The sequence below is a fragment of the Amia ocellicauda genome, chromosome 8 (assembly GCF_036373705.1).
Source record: "Amia ocellicauda isolate fAmiCal2 chromosome 8, fAmiCal2.hap1, whole genome shotgun sequence".
Taxonomy (NCBI): Eukaryota; Metazoa; Chordata; class Actinopteri; order Amiiformes; family Amiidae; genus Amia; species Amia ocellicauda.
In genome coordinates, this window is record NC_089857.1 from 23271880 (window position 1) to 23291244 (window position 19365).

The 19365-nt window shown below is 37.9% G+C and overlaps 1 protein-coding gene across 3 annotated transcripts in view; it reads right to left on the minus strand.

Annotated features, from left to right (window-relative positions):
- Positions 1-18235, minus strand: part of ric1 (RIC1 homolog, RAB6A GEF complex partner 1) — a 42791-nt gene extending 24556 nt beyond the window's left edge. For 2 of the 3 annotated variants that reach the window (XM_066710725.1, XM_066710723.1), the window contains exons 1-10: positions 17715-18235; positions 12322-12429; positions 10954-11033; positions 9384-9491; positions 8330-8472; positions 7661-7797; positions 7228-7319; positions 6153-6241; positions 4463-4607; positions 321-369 (exon numbers count right to left, since the gene is read on the minus strand). In XM_066710725.1, the coding sequence (XP_066566822.1) occupies positions 321-369; positions 4463-4607; positions 6153-6241; positions 7228-7319; positions 7661-7797; positions 8330-8472; positions 9384-9491; positions 10954-11033; positions 12322-12429; positions 17715-17855 (1092 nt within the window). In that variant the 5' untranslated portion in view covers positions 17856-18235. The remainder of the gene's footprint in view (positions 1-320; positions 370-4462; positions 4608-6152; positions 6242-7227; positions 7320-7660; positions 7798-8329; positions 8473-9383; positions 9492-10953; positions 11034-12321; positions 12430-17714) is intronic. The other variant, XM_066710724.1, reaches the window with a different exon arrangement.
- Between the last annotated feature and the right edge of the window lie 1130 nt (positions 18236-19365).

The following is a 19365-nucleotide window of genomic DNA, read 5'->3' on the forward strand; positions in this document are numbered from 1 at the left end:
GACATAGTTTTCAGTTGAATCAAGGCCAAGTAGAAAATACAACTGTAGCATCTACTGTTTTTCCAATTTAAAATAGTATCTATTTCCACTATACTAGACAAAATATTGGCAGAATAAAAAAGAAAACCTGAAAATGAAGTGCTAGAAATAATTACTATGTAGGGGTTGGCATTCTTGCGGGTGAAACTGAGGGTGCCTGACAATTTTAAAGTATCCATTTATGACATCTGGGCACAGCTGGGGAGTTACATAGCTCTGACTAAAAACAACAAGGCTCATTTTCTATTGAAAAAAATGTCACATTAGTATTAAGGACTTACCATAGAGCTAATCTTTACAGGATCCTTCTTTGTACCATCTGAGCGATAGCTATAAATAAACAAAAATATATGTTCTACATGAAACAGGTAAAAGCATTATCATCAAGGCAGTAGAAAAATAAATTGTTGGTGTTTCTTGCTCAGTATTTATTAATCTATTTTTATCAGATTCCATTTATAACAATAAAAGTTTTCATATTAGCATTAGCTTTTTAGAAAAATACAAATAAAATAAGTATGTTGAAACAAACTGGACTGTGATACATGATGATAGCAAATAAAGTAAGAACACAAACAGACAAATACCAACCAGAACGCTAAATCATTTCGCAGCAGTGTCAGTTGATCAAATTATATATCCAAATATTTGCCAATATATAATAATAATAATAAAATATTCAAGTTCAATTCCCTTGTTTACAACTTAATTGAAATCATTCGAACTTTACATCATGCACTGTAAACATAATGAAAACTAGGCGAGTCAATGAAAATGACCTCTGATAGCAGCATTACATTTTCCGAAGGGTCTCCCCAAAATACTGTAATAGCAACAGGTTGCAGAAATTGTACCTTTCTAAGCAGATTCATGTAAAATTACACACAATTAAGATGGACATTAGAGTTAATCTAAAGTTAATAACTGCTTGTTAGGTTTTGTTTATTTGTATAAATTAAAACACAGTTGCTGGGTTTGACAAGGTTATTGTAAGTAGCGTACTTTTATTTTATAACCAGACCGATGCAGCAAACCCCATCATGATTTAAACGGTTTAAATAGCAGGCAATATATTTACTATTTAATTTCCATTTATTTAAAATGTAAACTGTTAGTCAGTGATGGGGAAGCTACCTTACAATATGGTTTGAGCAATCACATACAAAATCACACACCAAGTTAAGTGGCCTCCACCTGTGTTAAATTCTAATGATTCACATGATTTCAGCTTAAATAAGCAGTTCCTGCAGGGTCCCTCTGCTGAGTAGTGCATCCAAAAATAACAAAACAAAACAAAAAAAACACTCATGCATGAGCACCAAGGAGTTTTCAAAAGAACTCCAGGAGAAAGATGTTCAAAGGCACATATCAGGAGATGGGTATTAGAAAAATATCAACGGCCTTGAATATCCCTTGGAGCACGATCAAGATGATTATTAAGAAGTGGAAGGTGTATGGCATCTGCCTAGATCAGGCTGTCCCTTCAAACTGGATAAGCGAGCAAGAAGGAGACTGACCAGAGAGGCTACCAAGAGGCCAATAGCAAGAAGAAAGTCATTACTCAGGAAAGTCCACCTTGAATCCCAGTTGAAACCACTGTAGACATGTGGCAAAAAGTTTTGAGGTCAGGGGGGACTGAGACTGAATAATGATATTCAGTTTTGTAGTTTTAATCAGGGAAGGCTCCTCAGAGAAGGATCATCCTTCTTAGTGAAACTCATAAAAATAATAATGCAAATTATTTCATTTTTATGCCATCTGATAAATTAGTTAGCTTCTAGCCTTTACTGCAAGTCTCCCTTACTCCTAAGTTTTTCAAATCACCAGCCACTACTGCTTTTAATATTTATACTTCCAAAGCAGTATGTTGTGTAGATAAGTGAAAAAAAAACAAAAAAAAAAAAACCAACTTAAATACACAACACTCTGAGACACTGACAACAAAATGTTCAAAGCAGTGTAGACTTTCTATATGCACTGTGTGTGTGTGTATCTGTCCTTCTGTGTGTAATAAATAAAATGTGCAGCCATGACATGTACAAGAGAAGCTATAGATTGAAGCAAGTGGAAACATCTTGGAGTGGCCTTCATGCAGCAGTAAATCAATATGGGCTGTTGTTGCCGATATATATTATACATTATATATAATGCCTTCTTCATTATTTGTCTGCAGCTGTGGACACAGTAACACTTCTTGTTGTCCACTGAAATTATAATTACTATCAAGGAATAAGACTGTGAAATGCTAAGACTTAGCTGACGTGAGAACAATGACTTGAGTTGCTACGAGGAAGACAAATCCAGTGTTTTTGTAGTTTTTCCATTATGTTTCCGCTATCCAGTAAGTTATGACATGACACATCGTGAAATCCAGAGCATACATGCTGACATCTGCAATTATTTGTTTATTTGAGTTACTAATATGATAGAATCGAACTGGAAAAGTGCTATACATATTTGTTATACACTATAGCAACACAACGCATAAAACCATCATTTTCGGAATTGTACTAGTTCCCCTTAAAATTAGAATATCATCAGATGAAGGCTCCAGTTACTTTCCTCTTATAGCTTACACATTACTTCTCCAAATAACAAGCAAAGCTAGCAGAACAAAATAAATACCACATCAATAATTGACTGGTTTCATTCATTTAAAATGTCAGTTAACATATAGGTATAAGCTACATTCTTGCCCATATCAACCACAACTGAAAATAAATGTTAACAAATATGACTACATAGTCAATAGTATACTTTGAGACAGGGTGGAATTTCTAAGTTGCCCTTATACTGAAAGGAATTAACATGTAAGTTAAGCATTACACCTTTAATATTATTACAAGTTTAATATAATAATAATATTTAAGTATCTCATTTTTTTTAGATAAATTCTGCCATGTTATCAGATTTGAAAATTTACTAGTACAAAACATAGTGTCTGCCAAAATTGCAAAAGAGTGCTGTCTCTGTGACATTTCATCACATCACAAAACAAAGGATTGGTCTACCCCACAGCAACTCATTTACTAATTACGTTCAGCTATGCCATAACATTTTACAACAACGACATTCCTACATTATTATAGACCTTTTGGTTTAGACATACTGTATAACCAAGTTATTTAATGTTGGTTTGAAAGAATCTTTATTATTTGCACTACTCAACTGCATAATTAAACATTTGTAAAACGTTTTTAGAATGACCAATATAAAAAAAATAAAGATGAAAAAATGTTTTTTGTTACTGCTTTTGTAATATACAGAATACACTTCATAATCCTTACATTCTGCTTGCACTACTTACATGATTTACAAATATAACATTGCTGCAATCTGTCCCTCCTGCTACCTTGTTCCTTTTTTGGGGAAATGCCTGTGGAACTATGGTGCACTAATGCTGCAGTCAGCCAGTGTCCTGTATATTGAAAGCATGTGCCGTTAGAGACTGTGTGGGCATAGACTTGTAACTTCTAATTAAACATGATGTAAGGGAAATTAAGTTACAATTGGTAGCAAGATTTTAACAATTCATACTTAATTATCATTCTAATGAGTAATCATATAGTAAAGGTAGGGCACTGCAATTTACATGACTGAAATTAAGTTTAATTAGCCAAGTCATGCAAATCACAGGGACCCAAAGTATAGGCAGTAATCCGATTTCAAATGTAGCATGACCTCTGGGGATGCATTAATGACACTTGTTCAAGTATCCTTTCAGAGTGTCACAGTCATTGACCATTGTTCAGTGGAACTGAAGTGCTGAAAACATCAACATTGTGGTTTGATTGCTGGGTAATGTCACATTCCAGTGATTCAAATGATAACCCAGGGTATATACATAGGTGAGTATAAACCCTAAGTGGTGCATCATCAGCTGCAGACCCAGGTTAACAGATTTACCATTAGTTCTATGACCAAGAACTTAGCAATTCTGTTTCATCCACAATTGAACATAGATGCATATGACAAAACTGTAACTAACGTTTATTTTTTCTGTCATGGAGAAATTGATCATATCCATATTTGGATTGTAAGGCAGCTGAAACACTAATCCATGCATTTATGACATTCAGGATGAATAACTGTAATACCCTCCTTGGAAGACTTCCACAATATAGTTACAACGGTTTCAAAAACTACATTTTTAACATTTTTAAAATTTGAAAACATGTATCCCAAAGTTTACTCTAAAGAACAAAATTTAAAATTATATTGTTTAATGTTCTTACTCCATCTTACCCTTCTTAACGGATTACTCTTTATGTTCCCAATGGGGCTTTGCATTCTACTGAGGCAAACTTGTACCTTCTAATGAGACGGCTTGTTTTAGCAGATAGTCCAATCTTTTTCAATACTGACACAAGCTTCACATTGTAGTGTATGAGGGCATTGCTGGCACGACAGAAGGGACACTCACGCAAAGTCCTCCCCAAGCGTACATATGAGGTGAGCACCGAACACACTCCACAGAGAAAGGCCTCCACACTCCCATGTCACCATGGCCACACTGCAGTCAGGTGACCACCGGATCAGCTTCACAGGCCCCGTTTTATTCCAAATGTCTACAACAAAAAATACAAAAAGGCATACTAAATGATGTATATTATACAAAAAATCCATACATACACTGATCAGCCATAACATTATGACCACCTGCCTAATATTCTGTAGGTCCCCCTTTTGCCGCCAAAACAGCCCTGACCGGACGAGGCATGGACTCCACTAGACCTCTGAAGGTGTGCTGTGGTATCTGGCACCAAGACGTTAGCAACAGATCCTTTAAGTCCTGTAAGTTGCGAGGTGGGGCCTCCATGGACCGGACTTGTTTGTCCAGCACATTACAAAGATGCTCGATTGGATTGAGAGATCTGGGGAATTTGGAGGCCAAGTCAACACCTTGAACTCGTGATTCATCAGACCAGGCCACCTTCTTCCATTGCTCCGTGGTCCAGTTCTGATGCTCACGTTCCTATTGCAGGCGCTTTCGGCAGTGGACAGGTGTCAGAATGGGCACCCTGACTGGTCTGCGGCTACGCAGCCCCATATGCAACAAACTGCGATGCACTGTGTTCTGACACCTTTCTATCAGAACCAGCATTCACTTTTTCAGCAATTTGAGCTACAGTAGCTTGTCTGTTGGATCGGACCACACGGGCCAGCCTTCGCTCCCCACGTGTATCAATGAGCCTTGGCCGCCCATGACCCTGTCGCTGGGTTTACTGCTTTTGATAGGTACTGACCACTGCAGACCGGGAACACCCCACAAGAGCAGCAGTTTTGGAGATGCTCTGACCCAGTCGTCTAGCCATCACAATTTGGCCCTTATGAAACTCGCTCAGATCCTTACGCTTGCCCATTTTTCCTGCTTCTAACACAACTTTGAGGACAAAATGTTCACTTGCTGCCTAATATATCCCACCCACTGACAGGTGCCATGATAACGACATTATCAGTGTTATTCACTTCACCTGTCAGTGGTCATAATGTTATGGCTGATTGGTGTATGTCTGAATACTATGAACAAAAAAACGAGTTTCTTGATCAGTTGCTCTCTGCTATATTATGATTTGGTTTGTGGCTCTTCAGTTCATGAGGCTTGACACGTGATCTTAGAAATGGTGGTAGTTACGCTTTAAGGTCTATCAATAGTCATGAACCAAATTGCGATAATGCTACATACTGGCTGTTACTGGCTAAACACAGCACAATGTGAAATGGCAATGGCAATGGCAAATTACATTTCTGTATCTGTACTAGCCATGTATCATTACACCAAAAAAGTCAAAAATAGTCCAATTTTAACAGGGTCTTGGTATTGTGGTAATGTGTATGCATTACTCCATAATGAAGGGGGGGGTATAGCGGTTTACATACAACTTATTACATATGCTGCATACAACATTAATTTAATGCTTTTAGTGTAGGTGGTCTATACCAAGTCATCATACTTTCGATTGTGAGAGAGATCTGACGTTAGTCTTTGATGTCCATTATGGCGTCCAGACAATCTGAATCTCTGAATAGGGAATATGAGCCATTTACATTTTATACACAGAGTGACTTTCATTTAAAAAAAAATAAAAAAATAAAAAAATTCTGCGACTTACCAGGGTAGTGTTTTGGAGTTAACTCTAACTTGTGCGAGAGTTGCATTGACCCTGTCGTGCCATCTATTGTGAAAACTAAAACAGAACCACTGAAAAAAATAAAAAAATATAAGAACCTCAAAAAGCTGAAAAAAGTTAGCAGAAACATAACTTCAAGAGTTTTGTCACAGGATGGAGTATTATCCCCTTTTCACACTGGGAACACACGCAAGTGTACCGAGTACAGGACAGTTACCAGATGTGCACTTTTCCCACTTTTCAGGGGAAACATCTGTAGCTAATTTCTCTTTAACACTGGGTGTGTGGGGAGTACACTTGGAAATGTACAATTGTACACAGAACACTTCCCTTCTATATTACACATCTGCAATTCAAATCTATAATTAATTATAATTAAAAGTATGTCTGCTTGGGTTTTATTATAATGTATGAACTCAAAACCAATTCTGTTTTTCCTCAGACACCCGAGTATTGCTCCCACTTGCACCCTACAGAAGTAATGTTTTTAATAACCATTAAACACAACATATCCCCATACACCCATGAAATATAATCTTGAATCTAGAATCTAGAATAAGTAATTTAATTTATTACCAGGGGTCTCCAATCATCTCCAAGTTTGTATAAATATCCATATCCCGTTCACTTGGATAGCTAGCCTAAAAATGAATGTTTTTATCCGAAACCTGGATCTTTCACTTTCATTCCTCAAACAATAATGTGCATGTGATCTTACAACTTCTGTAGACACTACTGGCTTAGAGTTAGTATTAGTAGAATTCATGCCTCTGCATTGCCAATTATAGACTGATCAGAAATGCCATGTGCTTTTATCACAAGAATCTGAAGTCATTCATTCTGCGTTTTTTAACCACCTGTTGAATTTAGAAAATCTACTGCTCTTACATATCATCTATCTGAACAGATGCTATTTAAATATTCATTGTAAACCAATACAGCATATTTCCTTACTGATTATAGTACTATTTTGGGATGTAGATGTTGATACACAATGAACATGGGAACCTTACCATTTATTTTGCCATTAAACCCTGTCTCCTGGTGTAGAACTTACCTTGTGCAACCAAAGGCCATGAGCCTGTACTTGTTGTTCACTGCCACACAAGTGCCATCTGCTACATCTGGTGCCAAAATACCCTGCAGCTGCTGAAAACAATGTTTTTTATGTACCATGTTTAAGATGATTTTGGTAAAATTGATAAACATTATGTACAGATGTTAATACTGATACATTAATTTAAGGATTTTATCCAAATCCTTAACAAAGTTGTTGGATGAAAAAAGCTTGTTTCCGCAGCCATGTCTTGTATGAAAAGAACGAAAGGTCAACAGCAGACAAATCTAATAATGATTTATAAAAATATATTAACCTATTGCAGGTATAACACGTATGCTATTGCAAAAATTAAACAAAATAAATAAGTGGGGATTAAAAAAAAATTTGGTGAGATTACATGAAAATAATTTCACAACATAAAGAGTCTTACATTTGCAGTGAACCCGCTTGCCACTGGAGTAATGAAGGCCAGACGACCGTCATTAAACACCATGGCAATGCCGTCTAGTGTAACACAGTACTCCATATCCCGAATGAAGACACCTTCAAAATCCAGTGAAGGGCCTCCTACAAACAAACAGAAAACAAAAGAAAGGATTCGGAAGGTCAATGCTTTGAATCCATTGAGAGAAGACTGCTAGATTGTTAAAACATGTTTTTAGGCAGAAGAAAATTGCCATGAATGAGATAGAATTGATACAGTAAATGAGAAATGCTGGCAAAGTCACAATTTAGAGCTTATGAAATAATACAAAAAGGATTTGTGACTTTAAAAAAAAAAAAGTTACTGTTATAATAATAATTGTATTATACAAGCATTTTTCATTTTGCACAAAATAATATATGGAGAATATCGCTCTATAAAACTCTTAATTGCCCAGTCCTAAGTCTTACTTGTGCTAGTCAAGACAATTTTAACAATGGATCTACAATAACTTGATTATATCTAAGCTAAACCTGCATGGACCCTCAATGATGTCAAAAAAGTGCCAATTACCATCGAATTTAGTGACTGGTTGAAAATGTATTAACCAGAGGTTTACCTAATGTGGGAAAACAAAAAAAACTCAGTTAATGCTCTGTAGCCAGCTAATTTTACCTCGTGAGGATTGGAGATCCACAGAAAAAGGGATGGTGCAGAGGTTGATGGCTTTCCGCCCGTTGGTCACACCATCCCAGTGAAGGATGTGGAGATAACCATCTTCTGTGGCAACCACCAGGTCCTCCTGCATGGACTGTAGACTGCAAACCAAAGCACAGCATCATCATCTAGAACAAAATAGGAGGATGTTCTCACAGCCTCATAGGAGCTGCTCCAAATTCTATTCTAGATTTGGGGCCACTAAGTGACAAACCTGGTCAGTGTCTACATGTGGGCCGTTCAATACATATTTAGTTATAGTACAATAAGTGATGTAAGGCAGTTCTTCTGTAGTCAAGTAGATTTTTTTTCCACCCACACTTTCCGATTCAGTTTAATTGTTCAATCAAACCATAGAACTGCACAAATTACAAGAGTAATATTATGGAATACACACAAACAGAATAAAATAAAGATTTAATAGAATTTTGTGCATGTGCAAATGGATGATACTTTATAACAATAATAAAAAAAAAAAATTGTATCTGAACTAAAATGTGCGCCCCCCATTAAATTGGAAGACGACTGCCATGCCTGTTTCTGGGGGAAACCCTGTATTGTATCATGAGAGTCAAAAATCCGAGTCTGATGAAGAGTGGCTTCATTGTGAAGACAACACCAGCAGCAATGACAATGAGGACTGTGCCAAAAATCTGCCATCACCAAGTGTGTAAAGCAGTCACCCCAGCACTCCACTTGAAACACAGAGGCAGAGAATCACAGTGACAAGGGGAAGATGATCCAAGAACTCTACTCATCCTTTCCATCTACAATCAGCCATTTCCCAAGTGTCAGCACCAGCATCTCAGCCAGTTGCTTTATAGGAGCTGCGTGTTTTGAAGCGGCAACAATTTTTAAAAACCTGACAAAACGCATCATACTCTTTAAACTGCTTGTTTTAGAGAACTGCTCAACCAACTAACAGCAAACATTATGGGGATATAATTATTTTTTTCACAACAGGCATGTGTAAACCCTTTGCTTTTGTATAGAAATAGGGCCCATCATCTACCTTGTGATGGGAGCTTCCAAATCCACAGGCTTCTTCATTTCCAAACTCAGAGCAGGGGCACACTGCTCCTCTTTATAACCAGGTGTCACCTTCACACGAGTATTCCCTCTGAAACAGACAAAAAGGACGATTAAACCAGCCCATGAATATTTAACCTAAACTGAGCATCAAGTATCAACAAGTATATCATAAAATCCTAATTAGTACATCTGAAACCCAAACTTTTGCCATGTATACAACTATAATCAAATCAAATAATCTATGTGGCTTATTTTAGAAAAATAAAATATAGCAAAATGCACCATTTTCTTTATCCTTTCAATAGAACAGTAAGAGAAGCAGTATTCAAAGTACAAACCATATTAGTTGCCAAAGTGCATTTTCTTTAATTGGGGGTTAATTTGTTACCATTCCGATGTCTCTGTAGTAAAACTCATCTAAAATGATTGAAAGTAAAGAAATTAAGCTCTAATTAATTAAAAAAGTAAACTATGTGACCTTTAAGTTAAGCTTGAAACTGCTCTCTGCAGATCCTATTTTTGGTCTTGTCAAAGTATCAAAAGGATATTTTACACAGCAAATTGTGCGCTCTGCCTGTCCAAGCAAGATTCCAACATTACAATAGAACGAGGGAGAAAAGGGTGCTGCACTCTGAGGGTCTCATCATATACCTGTGCAGAGATTGCACTATCACTAATCTGGTCCACTACAGACAGACTGCATACAGTCAAATAATAAATGTACAGACATCTTTACATATGCATTTCAATGATTAGTTTTAGCTATTAAACACCATGTTTCTCAATAAATTAAAACCATTCAATTTATTCTTATTATTAATATTATTTTTAATATAAAAAGACTAAATCAAACTAATTTAATTCTTGACTATATTTTTTTCATTCAGCTGACACTTTACATAGTAAATTAGGTTTCCAAGCACTAAGTGCTACAATCTTATTGTTGTTAGAATTTGTATTTGGGAGGAAAGCACTGAAGGTGCTCTACACCTATTGTTATTGGTCTCACTTTAATTATCATTATATGCTATAGTAGTTTAAGAATAAGAAAGTGAAAGTCCTTGAATGGCCAAGTCAAAGTGCTGACTTGAATCCTATTGAGAAACTGCTGTCCATAAGCCATCCCCAAGCAACTCAAGAGAGCTTGAGCAAACCAGCCAAGAGCAGCACAAATTGCACCAAGACAGTGTGCACAATTGGTAGAGATTTACACAAAAAGACTTGTGCTTCCACAAAATATTGAGCTGACAGGTCTGAATACCTCGCACCTCACCCCCATTGAACAACTAGTAAAATACGACACAGCTAAGGATTTCTCATTATAATTTTCAATTTGCAAAATGTAGTAGAGTTTACCTAAAGTTAGAATGAGGAATCAGTGGTATGCACTTGAACAGCAGGCTAAGAAAGTGCTGTAGTGCTCTGAATGAGAGTGAACTCACAATACAGACAGTGGTCTGAGCAGCACAGTATAAAGAGACTACATTTTCCTATTAAGTTGAAGTTTACTCCTGTTGTAGATGATTGAGAAAGAAAAGTGCAAGACTTACTTGGGATACACAGGTTCATATAGGTATTTGTCCTCTCCATTACCCACAATGTCAAAGAGCAAGATGTATCCATTTGTGGTCTAAAAAGAAAATAGATACAAACAATGAGTAATAAATTATAAAGTGCAGACAGTATCTTTCTCTTCCAGTGTTATGTTACATACTATTGGAAATACAATTAAACTAAGAGCTAAATTATCTGGATATCAGTACAGCACATCCCTCTTTTTCCACTATCACTACCAGTGGCTTTGTGAACTGGTGGGGCACAAAAACCCTATTTTATTTCCTCTGTTTTCTAACAGGAAATCGACTCTGTTCAACTTAATCATGTTTGTACAGTACTCAAGTTACCTCGGGTCATGTTCTGGTAGTGCAGATTTGCGCTGCTCCACCAATGGGACCGGTGGGATTCTGCAGATCTGCTGAAATCTGTGCTACAGGAACGCAATCTCACTGACAAGTGGCAAATAAGATCGTGCACAGTAAGGCGAGGGGCCGAAGCTCAAGTGTCCCTTCTAAACGCAATAAAACTCTTAAAGCGCATGCACGACCTGCCATATTTGCTGTATGTCTGTACAGTACAAACATTATTGCTTCAGTGCGGACAAGGGGCTGGCCCCACCAGCTAATCTCAAGATTGCTCGCCATGTTCAGTGCTGCATGATCTTGATGGCTTGCCATAGACGTTCCATTTCTGGTTTGTTTACTTCCTGTTATTAGCATCCGCCATAGTGAACTGTGCAGTGTTATCCACGAAACCTATGTGGTTTATAAAGTTTGCAATGTACAAGCACTGTTTTTTTTTTTTTTTTTTTTAAGTGGGGCCCACTGGCCCCTAATGACAGGCCGCCCCTGATAACAATGTTATGCAATTCATTTCATTCAACACTGCAACATTTATAATCAGGAATTCTATGTAATAACTATTATAGGAACTTAAAAATTAAGATATATACACATTCTAACAAGTATTGAATAAGATGTAATAAAAATAAAGGGATGTATGCTCCTTTAAATAATTGTCTGTAGCCGTTTCTACTTAATCAAAACAACAATGCACCTTAATAAAAAGACTAACTCAGATGATTAAAGGAATCCAGAGATGTATCAATTATTAATTTCATTAAGCAGACTACTTGGTCACTTTGCACAGGGAGGAATGAAGTGCAGACTTAGAAAGTTGCACAAAAAAAAAAAAATGAAGGGCCCTACTGATAATAAAAATATAACAAACTAAATTATTTTGTTTCAGATGATAAATGTAATAGTATAATATAAATGGCTTAAAAACTGAAGAGTGCTTGGTTGCACTGTATAGGTTAATCTTGCTTTTAATAAAGAACAAACACTGCAGGCTTTACTCACTGCCACAGCTACCATGGTGTCATCTGGCTTCCATTCCACCTGCTCGTATGGTCCAAAATGGGAAGCAGCCTTCGCTGACTCTATGTAACTCACTATTAGAACAGCGGGCTGGTGGGGGGAGAAAGAAATAGTGATTAGTATGCCAGAACTGTAAGTGCTGACCACTACCTTTCTGTTCACCTCCATTTCTACTGAAGCAATTTATTTATTCTATACAGTCATTTGTAGTAGTGTAATTCATGTATTTCTTAGTATACGCCTTCACCAAGGCAGAGTAATGAAAACTCTAGCAACACTATTCTTGACAATCTTTCTCAGGTCAATAAGCAATATCCTTCAGGGGCTGAAATGCTTTTTTTCCCCCCCTAAGAGTAAATACTTTCCAGGACCATTGTTCTCCAAATTAAAGATGGATTATAATGAAATTGACTAATCTTTTACCAGGACTACAAGGGCTCAGTGTTTCAATTATTAAAGCAAAGGTAATATAACACTTTTGAGTCACTCCAGGTTTTATGTGCTGCTGGATAATTTAAGGCCAACATCAAACAATATAGATTAGGGGTAGCCGATTCCCAGTTTCCACTGGTGGCCATGTATGACCATGTGTGTACAACTGAGCATTTACAGTGCAGGCAAAGGTTTTGTGGCTCAAAATAACAACAGACATGACAATGTTGGCACATTTCAGAACTCTAAGAAAGCTTGTCTGAACAGCTTAAGCAAAAGATTCACTGTGCTACAGCTTACAGTAGTGAAATAAATGTTTGCCAAACCTTTACTACAATGGCATGTTGTTAATTTACTGCACAGAAATTGAATAATCTCATGTTGATGTACTGCTGCATACAGAGGTGAGATTATTAAATTGGGGAAGGGTTCCTCAAAGATTTGTGGCTTTACTTTTCAAAATCCAGTTTCTATCTGAAATTGCCATGGTGCCCAAATACCCAGAATTGATAATTGATAGAAATAATGGTAATTCCTTGCCTCACAGTGCATCTGAGAAAGCTAATCAAACTAAAATTGCAACTGGAAAATTAGAGAAATGATTGATGAGTGTATGCTGTGACCAGTTTTAATATCAAGCTTGAATGTTGTCACTTAAGAAAGAAGGTGACCTTGTGCATGTCTGATGTTAAATGACGGATGTGAGGGGGCTTTAGAAAAATTACAATAAACATATTGCTACACTACAGCAACTGTAACTTTCTTTTCACATTTACATTTCTTACACTAAAGTCTGCAGATAATTTGTATGCGATATTTACTCCTTCCCCATTTTCATGTTCCCAGACAAGAAATGAAAGAGGAGCTCTCACAGGGAGCAATGTGTGCTGTACAGTATGCACATTCCATCTGGAGTTATGAAAATGCATTGCTGGAAAATCTTTGCATTTGCCAAGTGCAAAACTACAGTGTATGTTTGCATCGATTTACATTTGTGAATGTACATTCTCGGCTATGAATCGGATCAAGTACGATTATGCTCGCTTGACCTTCATCCCAAGCTAGAGCGTGCGGTCACCCATCATTAACCCAACTGTGCAGGAATTCCTGCATTACCAGATCTCCCACCAACTTAGTGTCAAAACCAGATTTATTTTAACATTTAATATACATTGAGTTAATTTGCCATTTGCAAGTGCTTGGTAGATATTTTACAGTGTAGAAATAAGTATAAAGTATTACTTTCTATTACCATTATATAAAAAAAAAATTGTATACACACCGATCAGCCATAACATTATGACCACCTGCCTAATATTCTGTAGGTCCCCCTTTTGCTGCCAAAACAGCCCTGACCCGTCGAGGCATGGACTCCACTAGACCTCTGAAGGTGTGCTGTGGTATCTGGCACCAAGACGTTAGCAACAGATCCTTTAAGTCCTGTAAGTTGCGAGGTGGGGCCTCCATGGATCGGACTTGTTTGTCCAGCACATCCCACAGATGCTCGGTTGGATTGAGATCTGGGGAATTTGGAGGCCAAGTCAATACCTTGAACTTGTGATTCATCAGACCAGGCCACCTTCTTCCATTGCTCCATGGTCCAGTTCCGATGCTCACGTGCCCATTGTAGGCGCTTTTGGCAGTGGACAGGGGTCAGCATAGGCACCCTGACTGGTCTGCGGCTACGCAGCCCGATACGCAACAAACTGCGATGCACTGTGTGTTCTGACACCTTTCTATCAGAACCAGCATTCACTTTTTCAGCAATTTGAGCTACAGTAGCTCGTCTGTTGGATCGGACCACACGGGCCAGCCTTCGCTCCCCACGTGTATCAATGAGCCTTGGCCACCCATGACCCTGTCGCTGGGTTTACTGCTTTTCCTTCCTTGGACCACTTTTGATAGGTAATGACCACTGCAGACCGGGAACACCCCACAAGAGCTGCAGTTTTGGAGATGCTCTGACCCAGTCGTCTAGCCATCACAATTTGGCCCTTGTCAAAGTCGCTCAGATCCTTACGCTTGCCCATTTTTCCTGCTTCTAACACATCAACTTTGAGGACAAAATGTTCACTTGCTGCCTAATATATCCCACCCACTGACAGGTGCCATGATAACGACATTATCAGTGTTATTCACTTCACCTGTCAGTGGTCATAATGTTATGGCTGATCTGTGTATATTACACAGACACAAACACATAAAGTGAGATGTGTGGATTCGGCCCATAGAACACATTGAGGAACACATAGCCTATAAATATATACTATCTCTGTTTGCACTGATTTGTTTTCCAAGGAAGACAAAACTTCTGACTTTGAGTATCCGTCAATCTATTTTTCTTAAATTTAAAAAAGCTGTTAAACATGACTTTTGTTTTACTCTGGTTCATTTTAAGTCCAGTTTTCTTGTTGCTGGTGTTCAGTTTTTTTTGCAAATATGACAATATCATCAGCAAATTGTAAGTTAAAATCTTATATACACTGAACAAAAATTACTATGCAACATGCAACAATTTCAGAGTTACCTTTCATATTAGGAAATCAGTCAATTATAATATATTCATTATGCCCAAATCTATGGATTTCAAGTCTCAGGTTTGAGGGAGCATGCAACTGTCATGCCAACTGCAGGAATGTCCACCAGAGCTGCAATCAGGTCAAGACCCTGGTGAGGACGACAAGCCGCAGATGAGCTTCCCCGAGACGCTTTCTGACACTTTGTGCAGAAATACTTTGGATGTGCAAAGCCCACATTTTCATTAGCTGTCCGAGTGGCTGGTCTCAGACGATGCCCCAGGTGAAGAAGCTGGATATGGAGGTTCTGGGCTGGCGTGGTGACGTGGATTGCGGTTGTGAGGGCAGTTGGATGTACTGCTACATTTTCTAAAACGAAGCTGGAGGCAGCTTATGACAGAGAAATGAACATTTAATTACCTGGCAACAGATCTGGTGGACATTCCTGCACCAGATTGCAATTGCACTCCCTCAAAACTTGAGACATCGGTGGCATTTTGTTGTGCGACAAAACATTTTAGAGTTGTCTTTTAATTTTCCCCAGCACAAGGTGCACCTGTGTAATAATATTTTGTGTTTACATAGTACTTGCTACAGAGGTGAAAATTTGCGATTAGACTACATAAGAGACTGAAGAAAAGGGGGTATGAAACAATAGTGAAAAAAACTAACAAAAATATCTATTTTCTACAGAAGACTTTAGGCATAAGTAGAGAATCTCTGGATGACACCTTTCCTTTTGCAATACTTTTACATACAGACGGGTGAAGGAAAAATCTGAATAAACATAATAAATGCAGATGCCTTCAAAGAGGTGTACTGCATGATACAATTAAGCATTTAACATCCTATCCTGCTCTGTGGCATGTATAACAATGATGAGCAGGCCCAGCTGACCTCGATTTTGGATCAAGATGGCAAGAGGAAAGGATCTAAGTGACTTTGGCATTATTGGGGCACGAATGGCAGGATCTTCAGTCACAAGACTGCTCAACTAGCTAGTGTTCTCAACAAGTAGGCAAGCGCATGTGTGGTGACACCAAGAGAACAGTACAGGCCTGACTGCTTGACCCCTACAGTGAGGGGGTGCCGAGGCTCTGTTATGCTGTGGGGGACATTTTCCTGGCATGGTTTGGGTCCACTTGTCCCCTTAGAGGGAAGGGTCACTACAAATCATTACAAAGTTATTCTGAGTGATTACATTTATCCAACGGTGACACATTTCTATCCTGATGGGAGCGGTATCTTACAGAATGACAATGCCCCCATCCACAGGGCACGAGGGTCACTGAATGGTGTGACGAGTATGAAAATTGTGTGAATCATATGCTATGGCTTTCACAGTCACCAGATCTCAACCCAATTGAACACCTGTTGGAAATTTTGGACGGACGTGTTAGACAGCGCTATCCACCACCATCATCATCATCAAAACCCCAAATGAGGGAATATCTTTTGGAAGAATGGTGTTCATCCCTCCAGTAGAATCCAAAGACTCGCAGAATCTGTGCCATGGTATATTGTAGCTGTTTTGGGGCTCATGGTGCCCAGCACCTTAGTGAGACACTTTATGTTGTTTTTTCCTTTAATTTTTCACCCGTCTGTACATACAGTACATTTAGTTTGGAAGTAAGTGTAAGATACTGGAGTAATATTTAATTTGAAAATGTTCAATCATTTTACAGGCTAATATGCATTATAGTTATTGTATTCTCTCCCCACAGTTTATGGTTTTGTTAATTTAACACTGTTATAGCTTAACTTATAATGTAAGACATGTATAGATCTGTCAAATAACCCATGCACACAAACAATGGTCAGTGCTAATACACCAAGGATATCAATTATTTGCTTAGCAAAAATGCTGGTTAAAAGTTTCTTGACAGTGTTGAATTTTAAAACCGACAGTGATACAAAACAGAAAACAAATTTTCAGACAAAAGTCAAGAATCCACATGACCTATGGTCACGCGTCTGTGGTTCCTGTCAATGAGACTCTCGTTATCTTATCATTCCTAATTATGCTACGTAATGGATTATACCAAAATCTTTTTAAAAGAACATAACAGATTGTAACAAACTAATTGCTAAAGACAACTGGTGGAACGTCCTTTACAACACACCATTACTTAAGCTGACACGTTTTCTTGCTTTTGATTTGCTTTAGTTTGTTGCTGGAGAGAGGGGGTTATAGCAGATTTGATTAGTCTGTTTTTGAAGCGTGTGTAGGGTCTCAACCAAACTTTGTTTACCGATATGCCGGTGTGTTGCCAGATCTGTGATCGAATAAGTATCCTTTGCAGATTTACAAATGGACAAGATCGAGTTGCTCCATTACATTCAAGCGGCAGCCAACAGCACAGTGGAGATAAACCAGGCAGACAGATCAGTTCAATACCATGTTGCTGGCGCATTCATCAGACTTACCCGACTGAACCAGACGCTGAGCTGAGTCCGCGACAGCACGGCGAAGTGCATTCTTTGGGTGCTCGCCTGGATCTGAAAGGGCTCTTCCTCACTTCTCAGCGGGCACAGCAGCCTCCGGGGCCAGCCAGTTAAAAAATACATAGCGATACTTTCCACTCAGCAGCCAGTGGGATGAAATGCTTTTTAAATCACGTCTTGCGGGAGTAGGATGCGTTCCAGAAATGTATTAGGCGTTTGTATTTCCTTGTGTGTTAATTCTAACCCCGTATCACTAGCAAGCCAAAGAAAATATATAACAAAAGCGTGGATGTTATTGTCCTCAAATCAAGAAGCGATCAAACAGGAAAACGTTCGTCTCTGCGAACACCGTGGTCAGACCTCGGTGTCATTGCTGTCCCGCATTTCCGTACCCGAGTAACTCTACATTTCTTTTAGAGTTAATGTTGATATTTTGTCTAAAGAAGCATCCGGTGTCTCCCATTACTTCTCTCATGGCCGCCATCTTGAGCCTTTCTACTTCAATTTCATTCGCTATCTATGAAGGCCTCTCCGCCCCCAGGAAGTTTTGCTACGTAACAGGAAGTTGCCACATGACGCACTCTGTAGGGCTTTAAACACAGGTTGGAGATTAACCACTTTTTGATTGATAATCCAACACTAATGCTAAGTGTTATGGAAGTGTGACACTTCATAGCCAATAAATAAATCTTAAATAATACTCAAATTCAATTTGAGCTTGTTTTTACATTTTCAGTTCAAGTATTACATTTTTAATATTTCTTAGCCAGTTAATAATGTAATAACCAGTCAATAATGTAATGACTTATTACATCATCCACAAAAAGTTATTACAGCATTTTGATTACATTATTGTCAAGTTATTACATCATTATCAGTTAATACATTATCTGTAGTTATTAGTTTCTGCAGTAACACTTCTGCACAAGCGATTTGAAAAGGAATACATTTTATTTAACAAGCACATTATTTGTGAAACTGATATTGTATGGCATAGTATATACCATTATTCTATTTAATCATTTCAGTATATGGTTGGAAAAGCATTTCAGTACCCATCAATAGATGTCAGGGATTAGAATAATAAAATAGCTTTCAATTAATTAAGTAAACTATTGAATTAATTAAAAGCTACTCCTAGCCTCTACCTGGGCTCCCAATATACCCATCCTACCCTGCCTGGACCATAACAAATGCACATAAATGAAAGGTAGGCACACAATCACACAAACTTTAGCAGTTCCTATTTTTGTTTTTTGTTTTCTGTCACTATGTGTATATTAATAGGATTTTTACACATACACTGACATTACCACAAGAAATATTCAGTGATTTGTTTAACATCATATGCAAAATATGCATTCAGAGTACATTTTCCCCTTTACATTGCACAGTTCAGCGACTCCTTCTTTTGAAAAAACTTGAACTATATATATCCAATATCCAATATCCAGATAAATCCGTCTTTCATTTTTCTCAGCTCTTGTGTTTCTGATTAGAATGTACCCAATATGGCATTAGAAAGAAAAGTCAAAAATCATGAAAGGCATCGACCACATCAAACCAGAGGAGCTTTTCCAGATCAGCAGGGACACACACACCCGGGGACACAAATGGAAATTGGACTTCAAGC